Here is a 25,104-nt window from a genome sequence, read left to right as displayed (position 1 = left end):
GCATGTCCAATTAGGAACAATACGAGTGTTGTTTTCGTCGCCGAGCTCGAGAGCCTCAAAGCCAGGTCCAGCTTTGATCGACTTGCGTCTCTTCAACAGAAAATACGAACGTCTCCTGATTCGGTCACGAGCCTCAATATCGTCTCGGGGTTCAAAATCAAACATATCTACAAGTAGGCGGTCAGGGCCGAGTCAGCAGTTATGTCCTCGTTGATACTCAATCTGCCAGAAATAAGAAATAGGACAACTACGACACGAAGCCTAACCATCATCTCAATCAAGCTGCAATCAGAGCAACCCAGCCTACAACTACTACAAACCAAATCAAAACCGCACGAATGGATCCCGATACCACGATGGTGCTGGAGCGCCCGAGGGGTGCTTCGTACTGGGAAGTCCTGCGGCACCAGCCACAGCGATTTTCCCCACCATTCCCGCAGCAACCTCCTGAAGAGCCAGTAAAAAACATCGTAGGCGTATTAAAGAACAAATCGATCAAAAAGTTTGAAGAAGCCTGGAAAGATATGGTCGAGGTGCAGAAACATGAACACGAATCACAAAAATGCACCGACGCAGCCAACGAGATCGACACCGCGTTAGAGGTGTCATCTGATATGCTTCCTCCTAGATTTCGCCGCTCTCCCGCTTACCAGCTTATGAGGAGGGAGTCCTTGGAGAACCGGCATAAATCAGAGCAGGAATTTCAAGAAGCACTCAATATGCACAACAAGGCGTCGTACGAGAAGGGGCAGGCCGAAACTTACAAGGAGGACGCCCAAACACTGGAGGACGAGCTGAAGATGAAGAAAAAGTGCTGCTGCAAGAGTAAATGCTGCCATTGCCACAAGAAACCACCGACGACGATCGTCGTTTCGCCATTCACGAGGACCACGTGGAATTGGTTCGCAAGCTGAAACAGCCAGCATGGAAAACGAAGAGGTCGTAGAGCTTGGGAAATCGCCGTGGGCAATCTTTTTGACCCAGCGAGGACATAAGGAGTGGTGTTTGTTCATGGGGATTGACTGGGTCTTTCTCTTTCTCCTAACCGCGGCCAGGGGTGGCGGACGAATCTGAAGTGTGTGTGAAAAGGATTGGGATGAATATGTTGCTCTTTTGCCGAGCCACGCCGCTCGATGTCGTTCAGGTGGACGTTTTGGCATTATGGTATCGCTTCAGAAGGAACACAGGACAAATCGACATGGAATTCAAGTGTGGACAAGACAACCCCATTCTTGGCGTCGCTGTGTACATGTATTACGTTGGGATTAATATGATGATGGAAATGAACGAATATGTTTGAGAAATCTTGGCCATTCAAAAGCCCATAGCCGGGGGTCCGTCTCCTGCCGGACTCGCGATCCTCACAGTACAGGTGGTTAGTTAGGCGGCCGTTCCTTGGACCGAGTAGTTAGCGTTGGCTAGGTAGTAGATACCTACTTGTATATACTCCGTACGCCGAGCTCGGTAAGCTACTTAGCTAGCTACTGTAGCGGCTAGCCGCTGAATATTAGTAGGTAGGTTACATATGTAGCCAAGCTCGTCTATTCTACTACTGAGGCAGCCAGGCAGCGGGGCCCCCATGGGTAACTGGGTTGTGAGCTTAAGCGATTCAATGTCCTCGTTACAGTAGCTGGAGCTACTTTGAAGGTTGGTTAGGTACCTGGTAACTGGTACCTGGATTACTCGCAAACGAAAACCCGATCACCATATTTGTGGGTTTGACTCTAGAGGGCCAGCGCACGCCCCTTTAGCCTGAGTTTTGACTGAGCCATCGGCTGAGCCTGGTGAGCCTCACTGAGCACTTGCTGGGTAGCTCATTGAGCTAGACGCTACAAGGAGGGCCGAAGCGGGATCCCCAAGTGATCGGCTACAATACCTACTGTACCTCTCAACGAGGCACTTGTTTTAGATAATCATCCGGGAATCTGGTATCTCGATGCAAGTGGCTACCGCTGGTGTTAGCTCCTGATCTTGTACTCGGTAGGCAGGCAGACAACGAAGCGGCGAAGGGCAAGGCAAGGGACAGCCCTGTCGGGACCGTTAGCGAGATGCCTCGCTTACTTATCAGTGCCCAACAGTCCCCAGGGAGTTGCTCAACCTTCGGCTGCCCTAAATTACTGGGTACAAATCCGCCGTGTGTGTGGCTGGCCCCCGCGCCGGCCCGTCACTGTAGCCGATGAAATGAATCAACGTCTTCCTGGAGCAACTTTGTAGAATTTATGTCCGGTGATGCGTATGCATTAGCGTCTTCGTGACTATCATGCATAGCCATTGATGGTGGTAGCAAAGCATGCCGGCCCACGAATCAGACGGGGTTTCCTACCACGCTACGACTAAGGCGCCAGGCTTGACATTAAGCGCTTGTCGTTGTTTCAATACCCTCGTCTTCATAATGACTGCTCTGCTACATTCCCTATGTCTGACTAAGGCAGAAAGTCTACCAGCGGGACTGCAGACGAGTTGCGCGGGCAGAACTCCTAGACGTTGGGTGCAATGCATCATTTTCAGCCTGATCCCAGGAGCCCTGTTGATAATGGACCTTTTCTCGGAGTCTTCATCTTTGCCACAAACAAAGGTCTTTCATATGCTCTGGTATCAACATGGCCCAAAAAGAAGGCAGTCTACTCTCCCCAATTCCCAGTCGCGGCAGGTCTCGTCTACCCTGCAGATACCCAATATCTGATCCTGCGAGTATAACTCGCCGCGACTCAATTGAAAGCGAGAGCTCTACCCGTCACTCCATCTCAGCAAGCCAGCCTCGGCGTCCACAGACCGGCAAGTCATATCACACCTCTCTCTTCAGTTGATGCTGATGACACGATTTGTCGGGTACCAAGACAACAGCGGTCAAGCCAGGCCCACGCATACTTCCAGCGGACCCTACAACATGGCGCCGACGAGTTGACCGTTTTAAAGTTGCAGGTTGGAGATTCGGGCCTCTTTTGGAGCTCTCGCTGAGGCGCCATCATCCTTGTGTGTAACACGGTTCTCCTGGCTGTCGGATGGTCCAGGACCAGGAGGACGAGGGGCATGGGCATCCTCACCAGTGGGAGTGGAACCAAAGTCGCCTGGATCGGAACCATCTACCATATTCTCATCAATGTTTTCAGCACGGCTCTACTCTCTGCAAGCAACTATTGCATGCAGGTTGTCACAGGACCTACAAGGGATCAGGCAGATGCGGCGCACGTTGGAGGGGGATTTGTCGACATTGGCGTTCTAAGCCTTCACAATCTTCAAGACGTGGGTGTTTTGAGACAGACACTGTTCGGGACGCTCGCCATCAGCTCGCCACCTCTCCATCTATTGTGGGCTGACTATTTTCCGATCTGCCTTACATTCCACATTCACTAACCAAAAGCAGCTACAATTCAGCAGTGTCTGAGGTCTTGGGTGGCCGAGCCTTCACAGTAACGACTCTCGCATATTCCGGTCTGGACACATTTCACGCCAACCACGACAACAGCACCTATCGAATTCTCTCCAACGAGCAGTGGGCCGCAGCCTACAGCACAAACCGCGTTACCCGGTGGGGTAACCTCTACCTTTTCGTCGATGCCTACTCTTTCGGCGTCTATTACAGTTTGGAGACTGGCACGATGTTGCTCGAACAAGTATTCAATATGCCAGACAGCGGCTTCGGTCAAAGTAATCAACTGATTATGCTACTGACGAACGATACTCACAACGTGTTGCTGTTTCCGGACGTATCTCTGCCCAAACCATTCGCGCCAGACCACCAAGATGTGCCGGGTTTCTCGCAGTCGGCCACGTACACTATAGCGGACGCGGGTTGGCTCTACTATGACGCCGTGGCTGGGCACGTCCAGACTGCCAGGGCAGAATACGTCTCCGACTCGAGCAAAGTCGAGATTTCCCTTTCTTTATGGGGATTGTGGTGTTTTGCAACGCCGCTAAGGTTGGCGTTATGGGCGTGCTTTTGAAGCGATGGCGGGTGCACCCTCTTGTGACTGTTGGCGGCAGGATAGCGTCGTTCTTGCATCGCGGTGACTTCACAACGATCGGCTGTTGTGTCGCAACGGAAAAGAACAATCTGCAGCATTTATGAAACAAGGGAACGAATAGTTCGGACGCCGACAACGTCGAATTGGTCTGATCTTCATCCAAGTTCCAGCTGAGAAAGTCTGCGAGTCGCAGAGGTGCGAGTGCTTTCCTAGGCATGTACGTCCTCGTTTCGAAACCCCCTCCCTGCCGGACAAACTATTTATTTCTTCTGGCTCACCCATGCCACCTTCGCTTGCTTGATGGCGGCATTCATGAGAAACCGAGCAGCGGCATGTGGCAGTGGGGCCACCGCTTCGGACCTGACTCTCGAAGCCGCCTCGTCCGGTTTCGATTCCAAAAGCATCTTGATCAACACCTGGCTGGCTGGCGCCATCCCGACACGCCGACTTAAGTTTCAACTTTGGTGGCCGTGGCGGGAGAGGGAACGAGTGAGAGTATCGAGAGACAAAGCAGCAAAGGCCGACACCGAATCGACTCCCCAGCGAGGCTCAGTTCCCTGGCAAGAGTGGGCGACAGGTTTTTCGTTCGAAACTACCTCCACTACCTAAAGTACCGAGCACTTGAGTAGGTACTGGACTCTGTACGTGTAATTGGACTGGCGCTAGGCTGTTGAGGGAAGCTGGTGCCGTTTCCTTGCTATGTACACGTGCCTACCCTCGCTTACAAGGCCACCCAAGGTGTCGACTAACACGGACCTAGGTAGGTTTGTCGCCCAGTTGATCTCCTCATTGTCGCGATTCTTAGTCGTGCATTGGAGATGGGCGAGGCACAGACCACATTCGGTTTCCACAGTGCAGTACCGAGTACATAGTCTATTCTTCTATTCCGTTTCTGTATAATTCTGTAGTTGTAGGACGGTCGTGACACCGTCGGATGCTTCGATACACATACACAAACGTACTTTTACATGAGGCATACATACACACACATATACACACATATCCTCCTGTTTCTGTCATGTTTCTCGAACATGCGTCTGTAGTCTGTCTCCCGCTGAGAAGGACATACCTACCTGCGTCATAAAAAGCGAGTGGCTCTCGAGGTCCGCAACGCCCCTAAGACGGGGAAGATAGCATTGATGAATTGGATCTCTTCGGAGACGGAGAACGCGGCAGCGGCGGCAATATCGTCACGTCCACTGGACCCGGGCCTGCACTGTGTCGCAGCTGGCTCGTGCCTTTCCCCTCTTCGGGGGCCATCATCCGCCCGTTCACGCTCGACGAGTTGCGGCTCCAGCGCGAATTTAACAACGGTACCGGAGGCATGAGCGCGGGCGAGAACGGGAAGGGCGAGTCGGGGACGTTGGAGATGCTCTCGGAGGGGGTGATGGATTTGCGAAGTCGTCGTGGAGAGTTGAAGGTCGATTCAGGGGGAGTTGGACTGGAGAAATGCGCCGTCGACGGTGTAGTCGGTGGCAGAGGGAAGTCCATCATGCCGAGGCCCGAGATCGTCAGGCTTCTGGGAGAAGGGGGGTTGGGCACGGGGCTCATGGCTTCGGATCTTTCTGCCAAGGCAGGTGCATTGCGCGCCACAGGAGTCGGGGGATTGTTCGCCAGACCGTTGGGATGTCTTAATTGACCGTCCACACTTCGAGACGCCGCGTACTCCTCCTCCACATTGAACTGGGAAAGATATGTCCCGGAGCCGCCTGAAGAGTACGCCGGTGGGGCTGCAGTACTGTCGTCGAGGCTCCGTCTACTGCGTGTACTTTGAGATCGTTGAAGTCGGTCAGAAGCTGCGCCGTTGGGAGGGTTATTCTTCGAACCACTGCGGACCAGAACTGGTGGAGGCGCGCGTGTAGTCGTGATAGGTAGAGCGATAGCTGTGCCTCTGGTGACCGACGGTGCCGTCGTGACCACGGTTGAAGCAGGCCGCGCCTCTTCTGTTCGCGTGGCATACGTCTCAGACATTTGTGGAGCTGCTTTCGATGCCATTCCATCTTCTTCCTCTCCAGGTAGCCTCTGGCCTTGTCGTGCACGGTAAATCGCCCATCTGGCCTTGAGGGGGTTGCAATAGCGAAAGAGAAGGTAGACAGCAACAACAGCGGCCACAGCCCCCAACAGAGACGGAACTATGATTGCAGCTTTGGCTAAGGGATGATTCGAGGCGCTGACAGTCTCACTGGCAGAAATTGCCGTGGTTGATGCCGCGGCCGACCCGGTACTCCCACTTGCAAGGGGCACCAGTGAAGTTGAACCAGTAGAAATGGAACTGGAAAATGTCGATCCGGTGGTAAGAATCCCTTGAGAGGTGGTCGGGGCTATTTCTGTCGAAGTGGGCGGATAAGGCGAGGCAGAAGTAGACGTGCCAGCCTGGCCTGTGGTTGGAGAGGGTATGAATGGGTTATCGATCGTCCTTGACTGCGCAGTTATAGATCGCTGATCCTGGGGTGCCGTAGTTGTCACCGGCTCAAAGGGGTTTGGAGTATTGCCGTCTCCCTCTTCGTCACCGGAGTCATCAACTCCGCCGTCCTCATCCTGGGTATCATCATCACTAGACGTCTGATCCTGAGGAAGGAAGTTATTCTGAGGTAGGCCTGATTCAGTTCTTAGCTTTGAAAGCGAGACGCTATGGCCTGGGAGGGAGCTTATGGTAAGGGCAGCATCGACAGCATTTGGGGGTGGTGATGATGGTAGACTTGGGATCGTTGGTGGCATCTCACCTTGCCTTTGCACGAATTTTGGTTTATGGAAACCGTGTGAATTCTCGCTTCGTTCTGCCTTCCGCTGAGCAATCTGGAACCTGTCAAAGCGTCCCTTGAGTTCGTTGGCGGGCATGTTGCCTGGCGTCGGTCCTCCAAAGACTCAAGTATTTGCACCCAAGACAAGTAACGAAACTAGCATCGATGAAATGAAGAGACGAGCACGAAATGAACTTGGCAGAGGAACCAGCCTCAGCGTCAGCCTTCGACAAACACCCGAACAGGCAACAAGCACTTCAGGGCCAAGGGATTGAATCGACCGGCGACACACGAAGAGGTAGAAAACAAGAAAGACGAGAGAAGTCAAGTCGTCTATGAACTCCCCCTGTCGTAGCTTACCGATTCAGCAATACAACGCCCAGACAGTTGATGATGCAGACTGTGCGTAGTCTAGCCCCGTACGAGAGGAAGCCCGACAGTCACAGGTTTGGCACGAACAAGTCTTGTTTGCGATCGACGGCGACGACTTCCCCACCGCGATCGAAACGACAGGTATCGCAGGGAGCGGTGAGTCTGGAACGGCCTTGGCTCACGCGTCAACACTGAGGAAGACACACCAAACGGTATCAGCTTGAGAAGCTCTGAAACAGCCAGGGTCGGAAGACAGTGGAGGCGGCCAACTTGGCAAACACAGACAGTACGCAAAGTGGCTCGGGCCCACGTGGCCGTGGCGTGGCACAGGTGATGTGTGGTGTTTCTGGTGTTTTGTACCAAGTACCTCCTATGTAATAATGAAGAGAAGAGTCCGAGGAGATGTGTTCGCCCAGCTTAGTTAGTCGTCATGGTCGAGGTTGACAATGGCAAGGTGTGAGGGTATTGAGAATAGGGGCAATTAGTGGTAATGCCAAGTACCAAGGACATAATAGGGGCCACCAGGCACCGCCAGGCTACTTCACCTTCCCCTTTTCCTTATATTTCCTCATTGGAGAGACACCACCGTCCCCAATGTCACCAATGTCTAATCGCAAATAGGCCAATTTACCTAATTCCATCCTTCCGGCATCTCCAGCCGTCGTCATTAGGTAAGCTTAACGAGCCTGTTGGTGCTGAGTCCCTATGAGGGGATCAATATGCTGTTGCTGCTTCAAGGCTCGCTGTTGCTGAAGCGGCGAGTGCCCGGCCGGCGTTGTACCCGGCAGCCAACCTGACTAAACCGGGTTCCCAGTCCGAATTCAACGGAGATCCAGGATAAAAAGCTTATGGCGATGGCATTGGGGCACACCCAGCTCGTCAGATCCGGGACCATCTTGAGGAAAACGAGACGCGCGAAGAAATGGGATCCAAGGACATCATCAAAGACAGCAGCAGCAACAGCAACCAGCCCCAATCCGCCACCGCCAACTACGACGACGAGGAGCAAACCCCCGGCTTGATCTACAAGGGACCCGTGAATCGATCTGCTTTCCGTGCTTTGGTCCAAGACTTCAGCCCAATATGGTACGCCCTTCCTCCAACTACACCACCAGCTTCTTTTACAATCTAACCAAACCATAACCAGGTTCACTTGGTGTATGAATGCCGGCGTGATTGGGACTCTCCTGCATCAGCTACCCTACCAGTTCCCAGGCCTGCATGTGCTCTCGACGATTGCGTTTACCACTGACCTCGCCCTCTACGTCGTCTTCTCCGCCATATACGTTCTCCACTTTGTCATGTTCCGGCGGCGAGCCTACAAGGAACTCGTCGACAACGTGATGGACCTATTACTGTTCCCGTGCTGGTCGATCGCCTTCATGACGCTGGTGTCGTTCGTCACCCTCACCGTGAGCGAGGCGCCGTGGGGAGGCCATGCATTCACCATCGTCGCATGTGTCATGTGGTGGATCGCCGCCGCCTGGAGCTTTGGCATGTTGTTCTTCGTCTTCTCCAATCTGATCCAGCAACATACCATACTGGACCGCCAGCTCCCGACGCTCATCATCATCCCCGCCGTCGGAGTGGCCACACTGGCAGCCGTCGGCGGCGTCTTCTCGTCCTTCGCGCACAGTGTGTCTCCAGGGCTTGCCGTTCCTGTCATCATCATGTCAATGTGTGCGCTCGGGGTGGGAATCTTCCTGGGCATGATTCTGTACACGTATCTGCTTCATCAGCTCCTGGCGAAGGGGTGGCCTGCTCCGCCCATGACAGCCACTCTATTCATCCTCGTGGGTCCCATGGGCCAGTCTGCCGCAGCCCTACAATTGCTGGGGTCAGCGGCCAGCACTCACGGCCAGTTCCGGGGTTACCACCGGGGCGTGTTCCTGACAGAGGCAGCAGCGGGTTCGCTCCAGGTGACATGCATATTCCTAGCACTGCTGATGACCGGCCTCGGCGCAGTGTTCCTGGGCTTCGCCATCATTGCCATGTTCCATCGTATCCTCAACGGCGAGCTCACCTGGGCGCCGACGTGGAACGCCATCATCTTCCCAACGGGCACCCTGACAACGGCGACCCTGCTCCTGGGCACCGAGCTGGACTCTGCGTTCTTCAAAGTTGTCACCGTCGTCCAGGTCATCTTTTTGATACTCATCTTCTTCATCAACGCCGCTTACACCCTGCAAAAAATTTACAGAGGCGAACTCCTTATCGTAAAGGAGGATCCGAGGCTTAACCCGGCGGTGCCTGCGGGAAAACCAAAAGCGACATAGAAAAATGTTGATTATTATTAATAATCGGTTATGCGTATAGAAGCTGTAATATATTTATAGATATACAAATGGTTTGTTTGTTTTCTTCTTCTTTCTTTTGGCTCTTCACTCTGTGCTTATCAAAGCGCGACGCCACCCACGCGTGCCCTGTACATAGTAATATATATTATCGGACCATCTTCCAAATAGGAGGGTGAGGAAGGGAAGAGGGCTTCGGCGAGCCGCTGCGCGTAAGTACGGAATTTAAATTCAGGAGAGACCTGTTCCTTGAGAATCCCTATTTATTCACGGCAAAGGCAGACAGGGAAAAGCACATAGGAAGCCAGGTCACAATACGTAGTTGAGAAATGGGTGGATTGGACAGAAGAGCCGGACGGCATTATGCTGAAACATAGAGGGCCATCCTCGGCACCATACCGTATCTTCAGGCTCTGTACGTACTCCCCTCCCCGTTCCGGACATGGCGTACATACATACACGGCCATCGATGCAAATATGCTGCTTGTCATTCCTAGGTTTTTGGGCTGAAGCTGTTCTTGATCGAGCAGCGAGGCTGTATGCACATAACCACCTTCCATGTCGGCCCGGATCTTTTCCGTCGTCGTCATCGGCAGTCTCATATCACTGGAATTGCCTCCCAGCAGAAATGGATAGAAAGTACCGAGTACACCGTACAAATAAACGGCCTCACCAGGCTCCTGAGATTGTCCCGTACGACCACGTCTCCCCCCATCATCCATTCTGCGCAGTTTTGACCAATTCTGACCCTCGAGGTCGAGTCTTCACTCTTAAGCCTTAATTGCCCCTCCCAACGCCCCTCCACTGAATTGCTGGCCACCAGGTCTCCGTGCTCCCTGCTGTCCCTGTCTCGGCAGGCCCGGCAGCCCGGTCCTTCCTCCGGTCCTTCCACCCCTGCCGGCTCCTCTCTGTCCCTGGGCTGAGAATGCGTTTACCATACCCGCCGTTCTTGTCTCTAGCACCTTCTCATTCGACTCCAAGATACCCATCGCCTTTTCGCTCAGTGTGATGACTTGGCTCTGTAGGCGCGAGAGCTCCACGCCCTTCCGGAAGACAATAGCATCGTTCACCTGATCAAGGGCAGCGGCGAGCTCCTCGTGCGAAATCATTTTGGATACCACCGCTGCAATTTTCTTAGAGTCTAGCTCGAACATGCCTGAAAGAGTCGTGATAGACAAGGTGTCGTAATACGGAGCGTAGGTGAACAAATAGGTCCGGAGGCCTTCCTCCTGGATCTGTTCCGCGAGCATCTTCTTGACCTTTTCCTTGTTTTCGAGGCCGAGGAGATCCCAAATGCCGATTTTGCCAATCAATTCCTGGCATTTCTTCCAGTCACCTTGTGCAAGGGCTTTAGCCGCTTGCATGACATGGTCACGCGTATTTTCCGGAGGGCCCTGGAAGACCTGCCGCTCCGTGTATTCGAGCATGCGGCGGAATGTCTTGGAGATAACACGCTTGCGAACATCCGGCGATGAGCCGGTTTGTGCTAGCAATGGGATTTCCAGCAACATGCTGCAGGTAAGGTAGACACATTCGAGCAGCTCCAGGTTGATGTGCATGTGGAAAGGAAGTTGCCGCTGCCGCTCAAGGCGTTCTTGCTCCGGCGTGACGGTATTGTAGCGTTGCATGATTACACCCTGAGCCAGGAGTTCCTTCTGTCGGCCCGAACCGCAGATTTCCTGTAAGACCCCTTGGGCTTCGTAGCAGAGGCCTGCACGGAAGGCGCAGAGACCAATCTGCACTAGAGTACGGTTAAACAGAATCTGTGTCGAGACGTCGAAGGAGGAGATATTTTCGGTCAAGTGGCTCATCAGAGCGAGATCACGGGCGCGGTAATAGTCATCCTGTAAGGCCAGGAAGTAGATCTCGCAGAGCATGGCACGTGCACGAATGATGCCCTCGCTGTACTCGAATAGATGGTTGCACAGCGTCTGAACAAGCGCAGCGACTTCGGTGAATTTTCCTCGTGGCGTGAGTTCGGAGTTTAAGGATGACGGAATGGCGGCCCAGGTCTTTTCTTCGAGGATTTTCACCACCTGTGTGGGTTTGAAGTAGATGTGTTCCAGCCGTCGAATGGTTGTGCGGTTGACGTTGTCTTGCTTGTTCTCAGACTTCTCCAACTTCTTGTTGATGGTTTCGATGTAAATGAGTGTTCGAACAATGTCGGTGTACAAAAGCTGTTCGTCGCTCAATCTCTCGATGTATTCGGCAGTGTGCGGGTCGGTCTGTTGCAGAGAGCGCGTCAATTCGTCGTCCAGTCTCTCGACAAGGGATACGATGCTGCCTGGGATCTTGAATATCTCGCCCGCGGCGGGGTTCGGTTGTTTCTCATCATCTTCCCATTCTTCGGCCGCCTCAGTCACCATGTACTGAGGTTCATCTTCCAGTGTTTGCAGTAGAGTTGAGAATTCGCGCTCTGCAGATCGCCATGACTCTTGCGACATGTAGGCCTGGACCGAGGATGTCGTGACATCGAATCTTGTGGAGATCAGGGTCAAGAGGACGCGTATCCGTTGATATGGCGTGTTGGCAACGTCCAACAGTCGCTCCATAATCCGGATTTGTTCAGACCGGTCCGTGTTCTTCTTTCCTCTTGACTCGATGATCGTGCGGAGATGCTTAAGAATGCTCTCTGGGGTGTAGACAAGAGCCTTGCCACCTCTGCCAACTGTCGCAAAGCCTTCTTCATCTATGGCAGCCTCGATAGCATCGAGTCTTTGGACCTTGTTCCTGCGAGTCTTCTGTTCAACTTCCAACGGCTCTTCCTCTTCTGACTCCATGAACTCCTCCTTGTTGGCTCGATACTTCTCAATCTCGGTAACATACTCTTTGTTGTTCTTCCGGATCTTTTGTTTCATGGCATTGAAACCTTTGGCCATGATGGGGTTCATCTTCTTCGCACCGGATTTCTGTTTGTCGTTTGTCTCATTGATCAAGTCTTCCAGGTCGGCAATCATCTTGATGTAGAGTTTTGGGGTGGTGCCTTGCTGAGTGACTTTAAGCACTTGTCGGTTCATTTTGTCGAATTCTAAGTATACAGATCAGCACAGTTTCCATTAAGCGGCAGGGATAAAATGACGAACCTGAAGAAACGACAGCCCAATCGTTGATCTTTTCGGCATTCTCGATTGATCTGATCGTGCTCTCTAGTTCTTCAAATCTCTTGTCCTTCGCACTCTTGACCACTCTCTCGCGATCTTCATCTTCGCTCTCTTCGGATTCCTCGCCGCCAGGTCCTGAAGGCTTCAAGAAGCGGCTGGCGCCCATACCCCGACCTTCATCTTCAGACGACTCTTCCTCTGATTCCTCCTCCTCTTCTTCAGATTCTTCAGATTCTTCTTCCTCTTCCTCCTCGCGATCACTATAGAGTTCTTCCTCCTCCGAAGAACTGCTTTCGCTGTCGGAGTCGCCTCCGTGAAAGAATCGCGACGACATTGTGATGGAACTTGGAGTCGAAACGTCAACAGGCAAGGCCGAGGGGGTGTGGTCGTCGAACACTTCGGGGACGACTGGTTTAATCCGCAGTTGAGGCAAGATTCTCAAAATTCTAGTGAGTGCCAAGGTTGCCAAGCAAGTTGAAATGACCGGGTGTTATCGCCGCTTTATGTGCTACCACCGCCTCGCACCGCTAATTGTGACTACCAGTAGTGCCGGCGGTTCTTCGCTAAGTCTGACGTCAATAGCCGCCCACTCAGTCTGATTCCCCAAGTGCCCAGAGGGTCCGACTTGTAGGGATATTGTCACGCATCGCCTACCTCGTGTCATCAATCCCTACCTTGCAAAGGCCATGAGTCAGAAGTTTCTTGTCTCGTGTGAAGATTGGGTTCTACCTGGTTCCTGCCGGGAATGCAATGACATGAGGAAATCCTACTGGGTATGTACGAATCGTGGTGCCTAACAGTTTTCCGCCGCAACAATTCGTCCTATCGAGTCCCCGTCGAGACACTGAGCATCCCGATACTTCCCATAGGGTCGCCAACCCCCAGACTTTGTCAATCTGCATTGAATTCCGTGGTGGCATACTTGGATAGATGACAAAAGACAGGCCCAACCGTCCCTCCTTGACTCTCCATTGTCCGGTCCGGAACCCGCAACATTCTCCATTCAGTGACTCACCATGAGCCTCTCATGTCAACAATGTGGTCACGTCGTTGCTCAGCGTCATTTCTCATTCATCATTGCAAACCTCAGAAGCATTCTGACGAGTTGAGGATCGAGTATTTGGAATCCTGAGAACATTGCTCCCCCACCGCCGCCTGCCGTGCCTTCCACATCACGGCTCATTCAGTCATGATGCGGTAATTCATTTCTGGGACAGACTCGGATCCCCTCGCCATTGTTCGAGGCTCGTTTCAGTTTCACCTTGACATTCAGATCTCTAGGGCCAGTTCTTCCCGGTGGCAACTTGGATCACACGTCTGTCTCTTCCCTCCCCGCATTCGTCAAGGGCCTCTAGCGTGCTCCTCCACAGCGTTCACTTCCCAATCCGCAAGGCGGCCCTTGCAGGTTGTTGAGCTGGCGCTATCGGGTCAGATCTAAAACGATTCCAGCGTCTCCTGACGGTGCCGAGCTCAGTGCCACTGCGCCTTGTTCATAAAACTGTCACCCATCGCACCATCTTCCAGAGTCCGGATGAAATCGCGATTTCGCTGGTTACGACTGCCACGTCTTCTTGTAGTCGATGGCGAATCAACATACCCATCCGCAGGAGGCGGATAATACGCTGGGCTAGGTTGAAGTCTGATTGGTTGATTGGGGTCTAGATGGCTCGCAACTCGTTGAATAGCGGCAGGAATACCAGCCTGCTGTTGATCCATGGTGGAAGCACGTTGACGGCCAGCCCTTTGTGTGGCCTGCGCGTAAAGACTTTGCTGGTGATTGTAGTGACCGGGATTCATCTGCGAGGTTTGCTGCATCATACCCATCTGTGCAGGATAGTTTCCCGAGTGAGTCGGATATGGTGGAGGGGCGCCTTGTGGATGGGCTGGATACATATTGTTGTACATGGGTGGAGGTTGGGATGGTGGATAAGGGGTCATCTGCATTGCATAGGCATTCTGAGCCACTGATTGTGCCTGTGCTTGTGCGTGGGCTGCTTGCGCAGCCTGTGCCTGAGCCTGGGCGGCCTGAGCAGCACGTTGCTTGCTGAGCGCTTCAGCTTGTTGCTGTTGCTGTACTCCAGGCGCAGGGGTCTTGCTAGAGGGGGACTTCAGGTTCATCGGAGGGACAAACGGCTGGGTAAATTTTTGCTGTGTGATGAAGGGATGTAGCTTCGCTTGCTGAGGTGACCAGCGCTCCAAGGGATTGATGGTGAGCAGGCCGCGAACAAAATCGGTAAATGCAATGCGGTTGTTCATTTCTATGCCTGTCAGTAAATGGCTTCGTGGAGAACTTGTTTACGATCTTACCTCTTTCCACTTCAGCTTGTTTCATGTTCTTCCGAGGCATAGAATAGCTTCGAATGATCTCGGGAAGCGTTGTTGCTTGAAAGTACTTTTTGCTTGGTTGCTCTTTGACGTTGTGCTCGCGAGAGTATTGCTCCATGCTTTTGAGTCGATACGTGCGACGGCCAAACTCGTCCGTCGTCTTTTCAAAAAATTCCCCCGATTGTTTTCCCATCTCCAACATCCACGTCGGCGGCATGCCCAGCATTTCGACGATTCGAGAGACTTGGTTGTACTCGGAAGAACCGGGAAACAACGGCAGACCCAGAAATAACTCCACAACAATGCATCCAAGAGACCACATGTCAATGGCAGACGAGTAAGGAAGCCCCAGTAAAACTTCAGGGGATCTGTAAAATCGAGATTGTATGTAAGTGTAGACAGTCTGCCTTTCGTCGCAAGCAGACCCGAAGTCGATAATTTTGATGATCGGACTTTCCAGATTTTTCAAGAGGATATTCTCCGGTTTCAGATCACAGTGGATCAGCCGCGCCTTGTTCAACAATGTCAATCCGTTAAGCAGCTGTTGTGCAAAGACGCGGACGAGTGTCGTGCTGAGACCTCGGAATTGATTCTGTTTGATCAATTCATATAAGTTGACGCTGAGAAGCTCGAAAACGAGACACAGATGTTGCCGATGTATGAACGTGTCTTTGAGCCGCAGAAGATGATGGTCATCATTTTTGTCGAGTTTCTGGTTTAGCAAATCCAGAACTGAAACTTCCATCATACTCTGATTGAAGTAAGCCGTGCGATTTTTGATGACCTTGACCGCAACAACTTCTTGTGTTCTCAGATTTTGGCACTTGACCACTTGGCCAAAAGTCCCCTGACCTAGCACATCTAGAATTAAGTATCGATTCTTGTGACCCGCCTCTTCACTCCCCAGAATGTCGTTGACGTAGAGAATGTAGTCGCTATCGTCGTTATCGTAGCCATCATTCTTTGTCCCTTTGCTCGGTTTTGTCAAAACCCGCCTTGGATTTCGGGATGACTCGTATTTGAAGCTAGGATTACATATTCTGTACGTGGCTGGGAGATAGGTGGTAAGCGCTTGCAATGGGCTGATGAAACCGCCCTCTGGATTTGCCCTCCTATAGGGTGGCTGGGCGTTGACCTTGGGGTTGAGATCTTGCATGGTCTTGACCTTCCTGAACTTTGGCACCTGCCCTAGTCCCTGGTGCTGTGATTGTTGTCTTGACAGAGGAGCAGGCCGCGCGTTGGTTGCAGAGGTAGGATAATATGACTCGGGGCTCAACGCGGAGCTCTGGATGGCAGATGCATAATCGGACGGATATCTTGTCGGGGTCGGGGGTTCGGTGTACCGCTCTGTGTTGTAGCTGCTTTGGCGAGGGGGAGACTGTCGCGTCGTCTGGGACTGATTGAGGTAGGAGAAGGATGGATTCTGTGTTTTAGGACTTGAGACGTAGCCTGCGCCCGTTGATTGAGCATTCATTGGAGAGTAGCGCTGAGCAGCTGTTGAGATTTCAGGAATATAATGGGTGGACAGGCGGTGTTGGTGAGTCGGTCGTGGAGGATATTTGGTTCGGTTATAAGGATCTGCATCTTCCATTGGCACGTCGACCTCACCATTGTGCTCATAAGGACGCGACTGGGTCTGAGACGTGTTGTTGGCGGACATGGCTTCTCGGACTAGTTGTGTGTTGGGCCAACAATAATCACGATATGACGAGAGTTCCGTACCGCGATGGGGCTGAAAGCTGCGCCGCAGTTATCTTGCTTGTCCTGCCGCAATTACACTGACGACGCATGCATCGATCACACACGATTGATGCAATGATTCAACCCAGACAAACGCGGCCTCTTTGAAGTATGAAGCGAAGCGAGATCGGAGGGCTCGTTGGCTTTCAGAGGGGTAGACAAAGTGGCGGAGTGACGATTGTAAGCGCAGTCAAGAGAGACCGGTAGACCCAAGGCGATAGTCGACGCATGGTAGAGAAGAGTTAGAGGCTCAACATAAAGCCATGGTGCTGAGGACTGATTGCTTCACAAGTGACGGCATTCAACTCTGCGTTTCGAGTGGAGGTGGAAGAACTGGAAGTGGTGAGCTGGCAAAAGACTGGAGGAATCAGATCGGCCCGACAGTGAGGATGGAAATGCCGTGGAGGGACAAAGGAGACGGCGACAGACTAATGTGAGACGAGACAAGCTGTCCACGTATCTCGGTCTATTGTCATGAATATGAATGGGATCGGTTGTAGAGAGGAAGTCGGGAGAATGTTTGGTGTTGTCAGAAGCAGTGTCGGTTGTCGAGTTTAGTGCCTGGCCTGGCTGGTCAAGGCTGTGTGCTTTCAGCGAGGACTGAAGTGCTGGCGGCTATTACCGCTGATTATTGGGCACCCTTTCTTGATGATTGGGGGGCTTGTCCAAGCCCAGAGATGAAACCCTGCCGGGGTGCTGGGGGTCCTCACTCGTTTCCAGCGTCAGGGATTTGGGATGGTCAAAATGGGCAGGTGAGCCAAGAGCTGTAAGCTCCTTTGCCTCCCAAAATTTACGGCGGCGCAGTGATGCCGTGAAGTGCAGCGACATGTTGCAGCCTGGGCAGCCTAGGCGGCCCAGTACCCCCGTCCTGTTCTCATCAGTTAAAAAGGGCATTCACGGCCTGATGATGGTATGAGTTTTGGCTTTGAACTTGTATCATCGCCGTGCAGGGAGAGCGCTACACCTTATCTATGCTTCGCAGAACAGATTTGCGTGTAACGGCCTTCGTTCGGTCGGGCTATCTACCACATTCTCCTCATCTTGTCCGTATCTCAAGTTGCCACTCTTTTAGCCTCAGGTGGCGCTCACATTTCGAGAGCATATAGCCGCTGATCTCGACTTGACTCGCTTCTTTCTATTCTTTGCGTTGCCATTCCGACGCAAAAGTCATTGCGCTCAAAGAATCCAGACGGCGAGAGAGATCCTCCCCGATGGTCATGACGACATCCATCTCCTGCACAGTCCACTACCAAAGCCTTGACTCTCATGATCATGGACGGTGAAGGCACGCAGGGCACCAGTCCTCATTCGATAACTGAAGGTGATAATATGGCCGAAGATTCTGTTACTCCTGTCCCGCACACCGGTCAGTCTGCCGAAGCACTTCGTCTTCGAAACCTCGACGCCCAAGTGCGTGATCAAGATGACCTGGAACGAGATATTGGGCGGGAGGCAGACCGGCTCTTGTTCGAGCAAGCCCATCAGCGAGACCGACAGCGACTTGAGAAGTCCAAGGCACAGAAGCAAAGGCTGCAGAATCAGATCAAGAAGACAAGAGATGACATGCTTCGTCCCATTGGAACGACTCAACGAGCACGCTTGCGCCTCGATATCGATCGTATGCAAGGCCAAATCCAGGAACTAGACAATGATATTGCTGAGATCGAGGAACGAATGAGGGAACGGGAAAACAATGTAGGGATAGCAGGCCAACCCGAGGCATCAGCCACTGGACGCTTGCCGAATGAAACTCAACGCGACTATCTGATCAGAACCGGCAAAATCACCCCTTTCTCTAAATTTGGTCTGTCATCTCATGGCGCTTCGTCGGCGACTTTGCAAGGAGCCCTTTTCGACGCCGAGGAAGAACCTGAACTCGGTGATGTCGAGCCCGGCGCTGAAGGTGGAATACCCATGTCCCACCGAAACCTGAGGCAGCCTGGCTTTGCCACTGGTTTTACTGATTCAAGCGCTGAAGATGAAATCCAAGCCGATCAACCGCGAAAACGGAGACGTCTGATGAGCCAACCGCCCATAAAGGACGAAGACTCATCATATGACGATGGTTCAATCGAAGACCAACTCCTTTCAGAATCCGAAGATGAAGTTGGCGACGAAATGCCGAGTACATCGGGAAAACAACCGAGAAGAAGTCGAAAAGCGGTAGCTCAGGTTGAGGACGAGATCGAGGATTTCCGTCGCGTTGACGATGGCAACGAATTTGTCTACAAGTCTAGGCTACAAAAATGGGCCTTGCGGAGGCGGAGAGCCCGCAAACATGCAGCGCGTATTGCGACGGAAGAGGAGCAGGAACAGATTGAACCTGGGGAGGATGATCCAGATACCGTGACAGAGGAAGAAACATATCTCCCGCATCCTGAAGTTCCAGACACTCTCTTCGATGATGGCTACAAGCTCCCAGGAGATATCTACCCCAGCCTGTTCGACTACCAAAAGACTGGAGTACAGTGGCTATACGAGCTGTATACTCAACAAGTTGGGGGAATCATCGGCGATGAGATGGGCTTGGGCAAGACAATCCAGATCATTGCCTTTTTGGCCGGACTTCATTACAGCAAAAAGCTGGATAAGCCTATCATTGTAGTCTGTCCGGCTACCGTTATGAAACAATGGGTCAACGAATTTCATCGATGGTGGCCACCTTTTCGAGTCACAATTCTGCACTCCTCCGGCAGTGGTATGGTCAACTTGCGAAATGAATCCAACAACGAAGACAGGCTGCTTGATCTTGAATGGGATCCGACTCGGAGAAAACAACCATTGACCACGGCCCAGAAAGCTGCTAGCAAGATCTTGCGACCAATCCTAGAGAAAGGAGGTGTGCTCGTGACAACCTACTCTGGTCTACAAACCTATGCTCCTCTGCTGATTCCAGTCGACTGGCAGTATGCGATACTTGACGAAGGACACAAGATTCGAAATCCAAACACAGCTATCACCATCTATTGCAAAGAACTACGCACTCCGAACCGAATTATTCTCTCCGGGACGCCCATGCAGAACAATCTCATCGAGTTATGGTCTCTCTTTGACTTTGTCTTCCCTATGCGGCTGGGCACGTTGGTCAATTTTCGCAATCAGTTCGAGATACCAATACGACAGGGTGGATACGCGAATGCATCGAACTTGCAGGTACAGACCGCCTTCAAATGCGCAGAAACACTCAAAGATGCCATCAGCCCATACCTGCTGCAGCGATTCAAGATCGATGTCGCCTCCGATTTGCCTAAGAAAAGCGAGCAAGTGCTGTTTTGCAAGCTGACACCCTTGCAGCGCGATGAATATAAGAGATTCATTGGCTCAGGGGAGATGGACGCAATCATGAATGGGAAACGGCAAGTTCTCTATGGAGTCGACATACTGCGCAAAATTTGCAATCACCCAGATCTGACTGATCACAAGCGATTGTCTATCAAGCCACGATATAGCTATGGCGACCCGTCAAAGTCTGGCAAGATGCAAGTTGTTGGTTCACTCCTGGAACTATGGAAGGAAACTGGCCACAAGACTCTTCTCTTCGCCCAGCATCGCATCATGCTTGACATTTTGGAAAAATATGTCAAGTCACTTTCGGGTTTCAAATACAGGCGTATGGATGGGAATACACCTATTCAATTGCGACAGAGTATGGTCGATGAGTTCAACAACGACCCGGATCTGCATGTCTTCCTCCTGACCACTAAAGTCGGCGGGCTTGGGATAAATCTGACTGGCGCTGATAGAGTGATTATCTATGACCCTGATTGGAACCCTTCGACTGACCTGCAAGCCCGAGAAAGGGCCTGGCGCTTGGGTCAGAAGCGCGAAGTGGCCATCTATCGTCTGATGACTGCTGGCACTATCGAGGAGAAGATTTATCATCGCCAGATATTCAAACAGTTCTTGACAAACAAGATCCTCAAGGATCCGAAACAGCGACAGACATTCCACCTGGCTGATTTGCATGATCTCTTTAGCCTAGGGAATGACGGAGAACCGACCGAAACCAGCATACTCTTTAAAGATGCGCAGGTCAAGCATACTTCTAAACCAGCTGATGCTCCTAAGACTGCCGGAATGGAAGCGGAGACGCAATCGGCTCCTGTCAAAAGCGATACGACGATCGGGGCTCTACCAGGTATATCGTCCATGGAGCAATACGTTGGAGAAATCGAAGAAGAGCAGCATGCGAAGGAGGGGTCTAACTCGGAAGATAAAATGATGGAGGGCATCTTTTCCCGTGCTGGCATTCACTCTGCGGTTGAGCATGACGCAATTATCGATGGGAAAGCTGGAAAGAAGGTCGCAGCCGATCCGGTTTTGATCGAGCAAGAGGCTCGAAAGGTGGCTGCCGAAGCGGCCAGAGAGCTGAGACGTGCCGGTGAGGTTGCTCGGACTGTTCCAATTGGCACACCCACTTGGACCGGCCAGTTTGGTATCTCTGGACGTCCCCAAGAGACAACGGCTCAGAGGGCATTCAGTTCCAATTCCCGAAACAGAGGTGGTGGGCTTCAATCGTCTAGTCTTCTGGCAAACCTGCAGCAGCGCCATGGAAGTCTTGCATCAAGCCGAGATGGCACTCCACGGACAGCTAGTCCCGCTAGGTCGGCAGACTCGACTGCTTCTGTTTCCAGAGATGGAACGCCAAGTTTGCCTCAAGGCAAGGACTTTGGTAAACTCATCCGTGATTACCTCACTATCCACGGTGGAAGTGTGTACACTCAGATGCTGATCGATCATTTCAATCGCCTCTGCACTACTCCTCAGGCGACCCTGGAGTTCAAAGAGACTTTAAAGTTGATTGCCAGGTTGGAGAAGGGAAGTCGGGGACGCGGCCGTTGGGTGCTTAAGGATGAATACAAGAATTAAAAGGCTTGAGCCTTCGATGGCCATATTTCAAGCCGCAATGAATAAGCGTCATCATAACCAAATGAGCCTCGTCAATCACTTTCGTCTAGTAGTCCTTGAGGTGACCAATATTCCGGCTCTGGGCACTGATAGTCCACCCACACCAAAGAATCCGCAAGCAAATCTTGAATGACAGTCTCAGCACGCGCCCGCTCCCATCCTAGGTTGAGCTGCAGGAGGGATCCTGTTACACTGCCGAGTAGTTGTAGGACTTCCAACACCGTAGACTGATCTGTGTTGAATTCCTTTGGCACCGATCGGATAAAGCGCTTATTCGCAATCGTGAGAATAAGGAATCCCGACCCAAGGGGTTCGAGTGACTTAACAGCCCGCTCAATGTCATCTTCTGACACTTGCAGACCGCTACCAATGGCTTTTCCCCTGGCCACGCTCTCACAGCACTCCTTCAGTCCAATCAAGCCGCCATTTTCTGCCCTCGTTGCCTGACACAACTCCACAACCCTCACCGCAACCGAAAAATAAAAGTCGTTTACATCATGCCCCAGGACTTTCGCCCAAAGCGAATCCGCTTTTTTACCTTTAATGTTGGAGCCCGCTAAAGGGTCGACGCCGATGGCATTGCACATGCGCGCGAATTCGGCTCGGAATGTCGGGTTTGATTTGATGGTCGCCGCATGTTCCAGTGCGAAGTTGTGGAGCAGGGACTGAAAGACTTCCAGTTGCGCCTGGAGCGAGGCTGCGTTGGCGGATTTCAAGTTTGAGCCGTGCGCAGCGTAGGATTGAGCGGTGGCATTTTTGTTGGTGAAGGCGCCCAACCCGACACCTCTCCTGGTTGACATTCCTATATTTGAGGATAGAATATATTACATTAATATGCGCGTACGTTGTTAGAAACCCTGAACACTTGGAAGGGGAAGGCTGGGCTCGTTGGTGGCTATGCCAAGAGCGCGGAGAACCACCTTTCCTTTTTGGGTTAGCCCTTGTGTTGCCCACAACTCGAATTTATTCGAAAGCGCAGTTGGAACTTTTTGACGTTCCTTACTTCTTCAACCTCGTCAGCGTTCAGCATCATCACCAAACACGATGACGAAGCCAATTGTGAAGTCGTAAGTATCCTTGCCATCACGCTGACTGTTGGTATCTTCAGATATGGTCCGCTCCCTTTTCGCTGGTTTCGCTGTCGCTGCGCCAGCTCGATCATCCCAATGGCTCTAGTCCGAAGACATGTGAGAAATCATCACTTAGGAACAAAAGTCGGGGCTTTGAGGTTAGAGGAGCCAACGCCTCTTCCTTGAAATAAATTGAGCTCGTACGACATGCTCGTCTGGTCGCAAGATCTGAGCACCTGTTGTGGAGTCAAAACCTTTCCTGATCTCAGATCGGGGCGTTGTCGGTTGAGAGTCCAAGATGAGAGGGGGCCATGTGTAACTACTTGCGTCCAGTCAATCTTTTCTCACTGATCAAATCTATTTCGTCGAGTTTACGCCAAATTACCAGTTTGAGAATGCCGCACCATAGCTGCAGTTCCGACTCGGCGACCATTTCACCTGCGGACTATACTGATTCGATTCCCTCCCGTACAGATCTGTGCCGACGCAGGATCAGGTCCTCGTCCCTGAAACCTTGTTGAAGAAGAGAAAGAGCCAGGAGAAGGCTAGAGAGCAGCGTGCGGCGACGCTCGAGAAGCGAAAGAAGGTCAGTACTTTGTCCAATGCCACAAAGGAAAATAATGTGGTGATGATAAATACCACTGCGCGGCTAGGCCTTCGGGGTCAATGTTGTCGCTTTCGTTATACCATCTTTCGGGGCTGAGCATTCTTACCGCCTTCACAAGTTTCGATTATCAGAGATGCCGTATGCAAGCTAACATTTCAAGAATAGGCCAACAAGGAGAAGCGTGGTGTCATCTTCAAGCGCGCTGAGACATACGTCAAGGAGTACCGTGATGCCGAACGCGAGAAGATCAGACTCGCTCGCCTGAGTAGGCAGCAGGGTAACTTTTTCGTCGATGAGCAACCCAAGCTAGTTTTCGTTATCAGAATCAAGGGGTGAGTCAATCATACCTCCGCGAAAGCAACCTCTAACCGCTATTAGTATCAACAAGATTGCCCCCAAGCCTCGCAAAATCCTCCAACTCCTCCGCCTCCTCCAGATCAACAATGGCGTTTTCGTTAGATTGACTAAGGCCACTCAAGAGATGCTTACCATCGTCAATCCCTACATTGCTTATGGCTATCCCAACCTCAAGACTGTCCGCGAGCTCATCTACAAGCGTGGATACGGCAAGATCGACAAGCAGCGTATCGCTCTAACTGACAACCAACTTATCGAGGACAACTTGGGCAAGTACGGCATCGTGTGCATGGAGGATTTGATCCACGAGATCTTCACTGTCGGACCAAACTTCAAGCAGGCCAGCAACTTCTTGTGGCCCTTCAAGCTGTCCAACCCCAATGGTGGTTTCCGTGCTAGGAAGTTCAAGCATTACATCGAGGGTGGTGATCTCGGTAACCGAGAAGAGGCCATCAACGCTCTCATCAAGCAGATGAATTGATTTGACACCCTGATTGCGGGAAGTGTGGCCAGTAATCCAGGAGCTTAAGTTGCGATGCGCGTCTGTCAGCGAAGCTCCTGAGCTTCCTGGCCCGAATAGTCTGATGGACGAAATGGATCAAGGCGCTAGTTATGCAATGCAAATGCAATTCCATCGCTGAGAAAAAGCTAGTGAAAATGACGCCCAACATATTTTCTCGATGTCCTTGCTCGTATGTATGCGAAGCGAGTAAACCAAGCTGCATTATCTTATGTATATCGAGTACAGCGAGTAGCACGAAACCGAGATTGATCCTCGTAGACCTCAATTATTACGGGGGTCAAATCGATTGTCCCACCGCGACAAGGGATGTCAGAACGTCATTCCCAAGCTGACATGTTACCGTACTATCTGCCTTGGATCTACCTAGCGGGCTAGGTCACGAACGGCCACCTCCTCAAGCAATCACTTCCGTCATCTTCAGTCTGCCTCAAAATGCTTCTATCAGGCAATACTATGCGAAGGGCCGGTGATTCATCATTAACCGCAGTTTGAGCTCCTGCACTCGGCACGTCTCACCATCGACTAATGAGATGCGTGCAGCATCTCCGAGGTAAGGCTTGACTGGTAAAGTATCTCGCTGTTGGGCCGCAGACTTCAGTGACTTGCTAAGTCTCATTTTTGAGGACACATAACCTTTCCCAGATCCGCGGCGTGACAGGCCAATACCACTAACTGCAAATACGAGATGTCGGTGGTCGCGAGGCACCCTCAATACGGGGGCCCCTACGTGAATGCACCATACGTTTCCTCTAAGGCCCTATGAGGTAGCTAGTCGCTGATAGGCACAGCGTCTCGCCATGTGAAGTCTATCCGCACGGCGTCCGCAGATGGCAGACGCGACATTCTCGCGGAAGCTTTGACTGGCAGGAGCTGAGGAGCTGTTGTGCAAGGACGCATCCCCATTTCAGGAAGATCCCGCTTTGAGACATGAATGCTGTGAGTTGACATCTCCCTGCTTGGATAACAGGACTCAATGATTCGACGCGTTGGATCTTCACAGTGACACCTTCATTCACGTCAACGGTTGCCTTTGACGCTGTGCGCTGTCTACCTCAGGATGATCAGACAGCTATTGCAGCTGATTATATTCAACCACTGCGC

At 52.0% G+C, this 25,104-nt stretch overlaps 9 protein-coding genes across 9 annotated transcripts; 5 read left to right on the top strand and 4 right to left on the bottom strand.

The window, feature by feature from the left end:
- Positions 1–338: 338 nt before the first annotated feature.
- Positions 339–914, top strand: Z519_07504 (uncharacterized protein; the record flags this gene model as incomplete). Its single annotated transcript, XM_016765238.1, has 1 exon — positions 339–914. One exon carries the CDS (start codon positions 339–341, stop codon positions 912–914), a length of 576 nt encoding a protein of 191 aa, XP_016618207.1.
- Positions 915–3,030: 2,116 nt separating this feature from the next.
- Z519_07503 (uncharacterized protein) lies at positions 3,031–3,944 on the top strand (the record flags this gene model as incomplete). Its single annotated transcript, XM_016765237.1, has 2 exons — positions 3,031–3,308; positions 3,365–3,944. The coding sequence occupies 2 exons, from the start codon at positions 3,031–3,033 to the stop codon at positions 3,942–3,944; spliced, it is 858 nt and encodes a 285-aa protein (XP_016618206.1).
- A 1,137-nt stretch (positions 3,945–5,081) lies between these two features.
- Positions 5,082–6,803, bottom strand: Z519_07502 (uncharacterized protein; the record flags this gene model as incomplete). Its single annotated transcript, XM_016765236.1, has 1 exon — positions 5,082–6,803. One exon carries the CDS (start codon positions 6,801–6,803, stop codon positions 5,082–5,084), a length of 1,722 nt encoding a protein of 573 aa, XP_016618205.1.
- A 1,197-nt stretch (positions 6,804–8,000) lies between these two features.
- Positions 8,001–9,354, top strand: Z519_07501 (uncharacterized protein; the record flags this gene model as incomplete). The annotated part of the gene is made up of 2 exons (XM_016765235.1): positions 8,001–8,164; positions 8,226–9,354. The coding sequence occupies 2 exons, from the start codon at positions 8,001–8,003 to the stop codon at positions 9,352–9,354; spliced, it is 1,293 nt and encodes a 430-aa protein (XP_016618204.1).
- A 788-nt stretch (positions 9,355–10,142) lies between these two features.
- Z519_07500 (eukaryotic translation initiation factor 3 subunit C) lies at positions 10,143–12,807 on the bottom strand (the record flags this gene model as incomplete). The annotated part of the gene is made up of 2 exons (XM_016765234.1): positions 10,143–12,400; positions 12,456–12,807. The coding sequence occupies 2 exons, from the start codon at positions 12,805–12,807 to the stop codon at positions 10,143–10,145; spliced, it is 2,610 nt and encodes an 869-aa protein (XP_016618203.1).
- Positions 12,808–13,943: 1,136 nt separating this feature from the next.
- Z519_07499 (uncharacterized protein) lies at positions 13,944–16,458 on the bottom strand (the record flags this gene model as incomplete). The annotated part of the gene is made up of 2 exons (XM_016765233.1): positions 13,944–14,731; positions 14,781–16,458. 2 exons carry the CDS (start codon positions 16,456–16,458, stop codon positions 13,944–13,946), a joined length of 2,466 nt encoding a protein of 821 aa, XP_016618202.1.
- Positions 16,459–17,810: 1,352 nt separating this feature from the next.
- Z519_07498 (uncharacterized protein) lies at positions 17,811–21,407 on the top strand (the record flags this gene model as incomplete). Its single annotated transcript, XM_016765232.1, has 1 exon — positions 17,811–21,407. One exon carries the CDS (start codon positions 17,811–17,813, stop codon positions 21,405–21,407), a length of 3,597 nt encoding a protein of 1,198 aa, XP_016618201.1.
- A 71-nt stretch (positions 21,408–21,478) lies between these two features.
- Z519_07497 (uncharacterized protein) lies at positions 21,479–22,246 on the bottom strand (the record flags this gene model as incomplete). Its single annotated transcript, XM_016765231.1, has 1 exon — positions 21,479–22,246. The coding sequence occupies one exon, from the start codon at positions 22,244–22,246 to the stop codon at positions 21,479–21,481; it is 768 nt and encodes a 255-aa protein (XP_016618200.1).
- Positions 22,247–22,490: 244 nt separating this feature from the next.
- Positions 22,491–23,961, top strand: Z519_07496 (60S ribosomal protein L7; the record flags this gene model as incomplete). The annotated part of the gene is made up of 4 exons (XM_016765230.1): positions 22,491–22,513; positions 22,991–23,102; positions 23,289–23,455; positions 23,502–23,961. The coding sequence occupies 4 exons, from the start codon at positions 22,491–22,493 to the stop codon at positions 23,959–23,961; spliced, it is 762 nt and encodes a 253-aa protein (XP_016618199.1).
- Positions 23,962–25,104: the final 1,143 nt, after the last annotated feature.

Source organism: Cladophialophora bantiana (assembly GCF_000835475.1).
Source record: "Cladophialophora bantiana CBS 173.52 unplaced genomic scaffold supercont1.11, whole genome shotgun sequence".
NCBI classification, from domain to species: domain Eukaryota; kingdom Fungi; phylum Ascomycota; class Eurotiomycetes; order Chaetothyriales; family Herpotrichiellaceae; genus Cladophialophora; species Cladophialophora bantiana.
The sequence above is the reverse complement of the archived record's forward strand: the minus strand, read 5'-3'. Positions and strand labels throughout refer to the sequence as shown.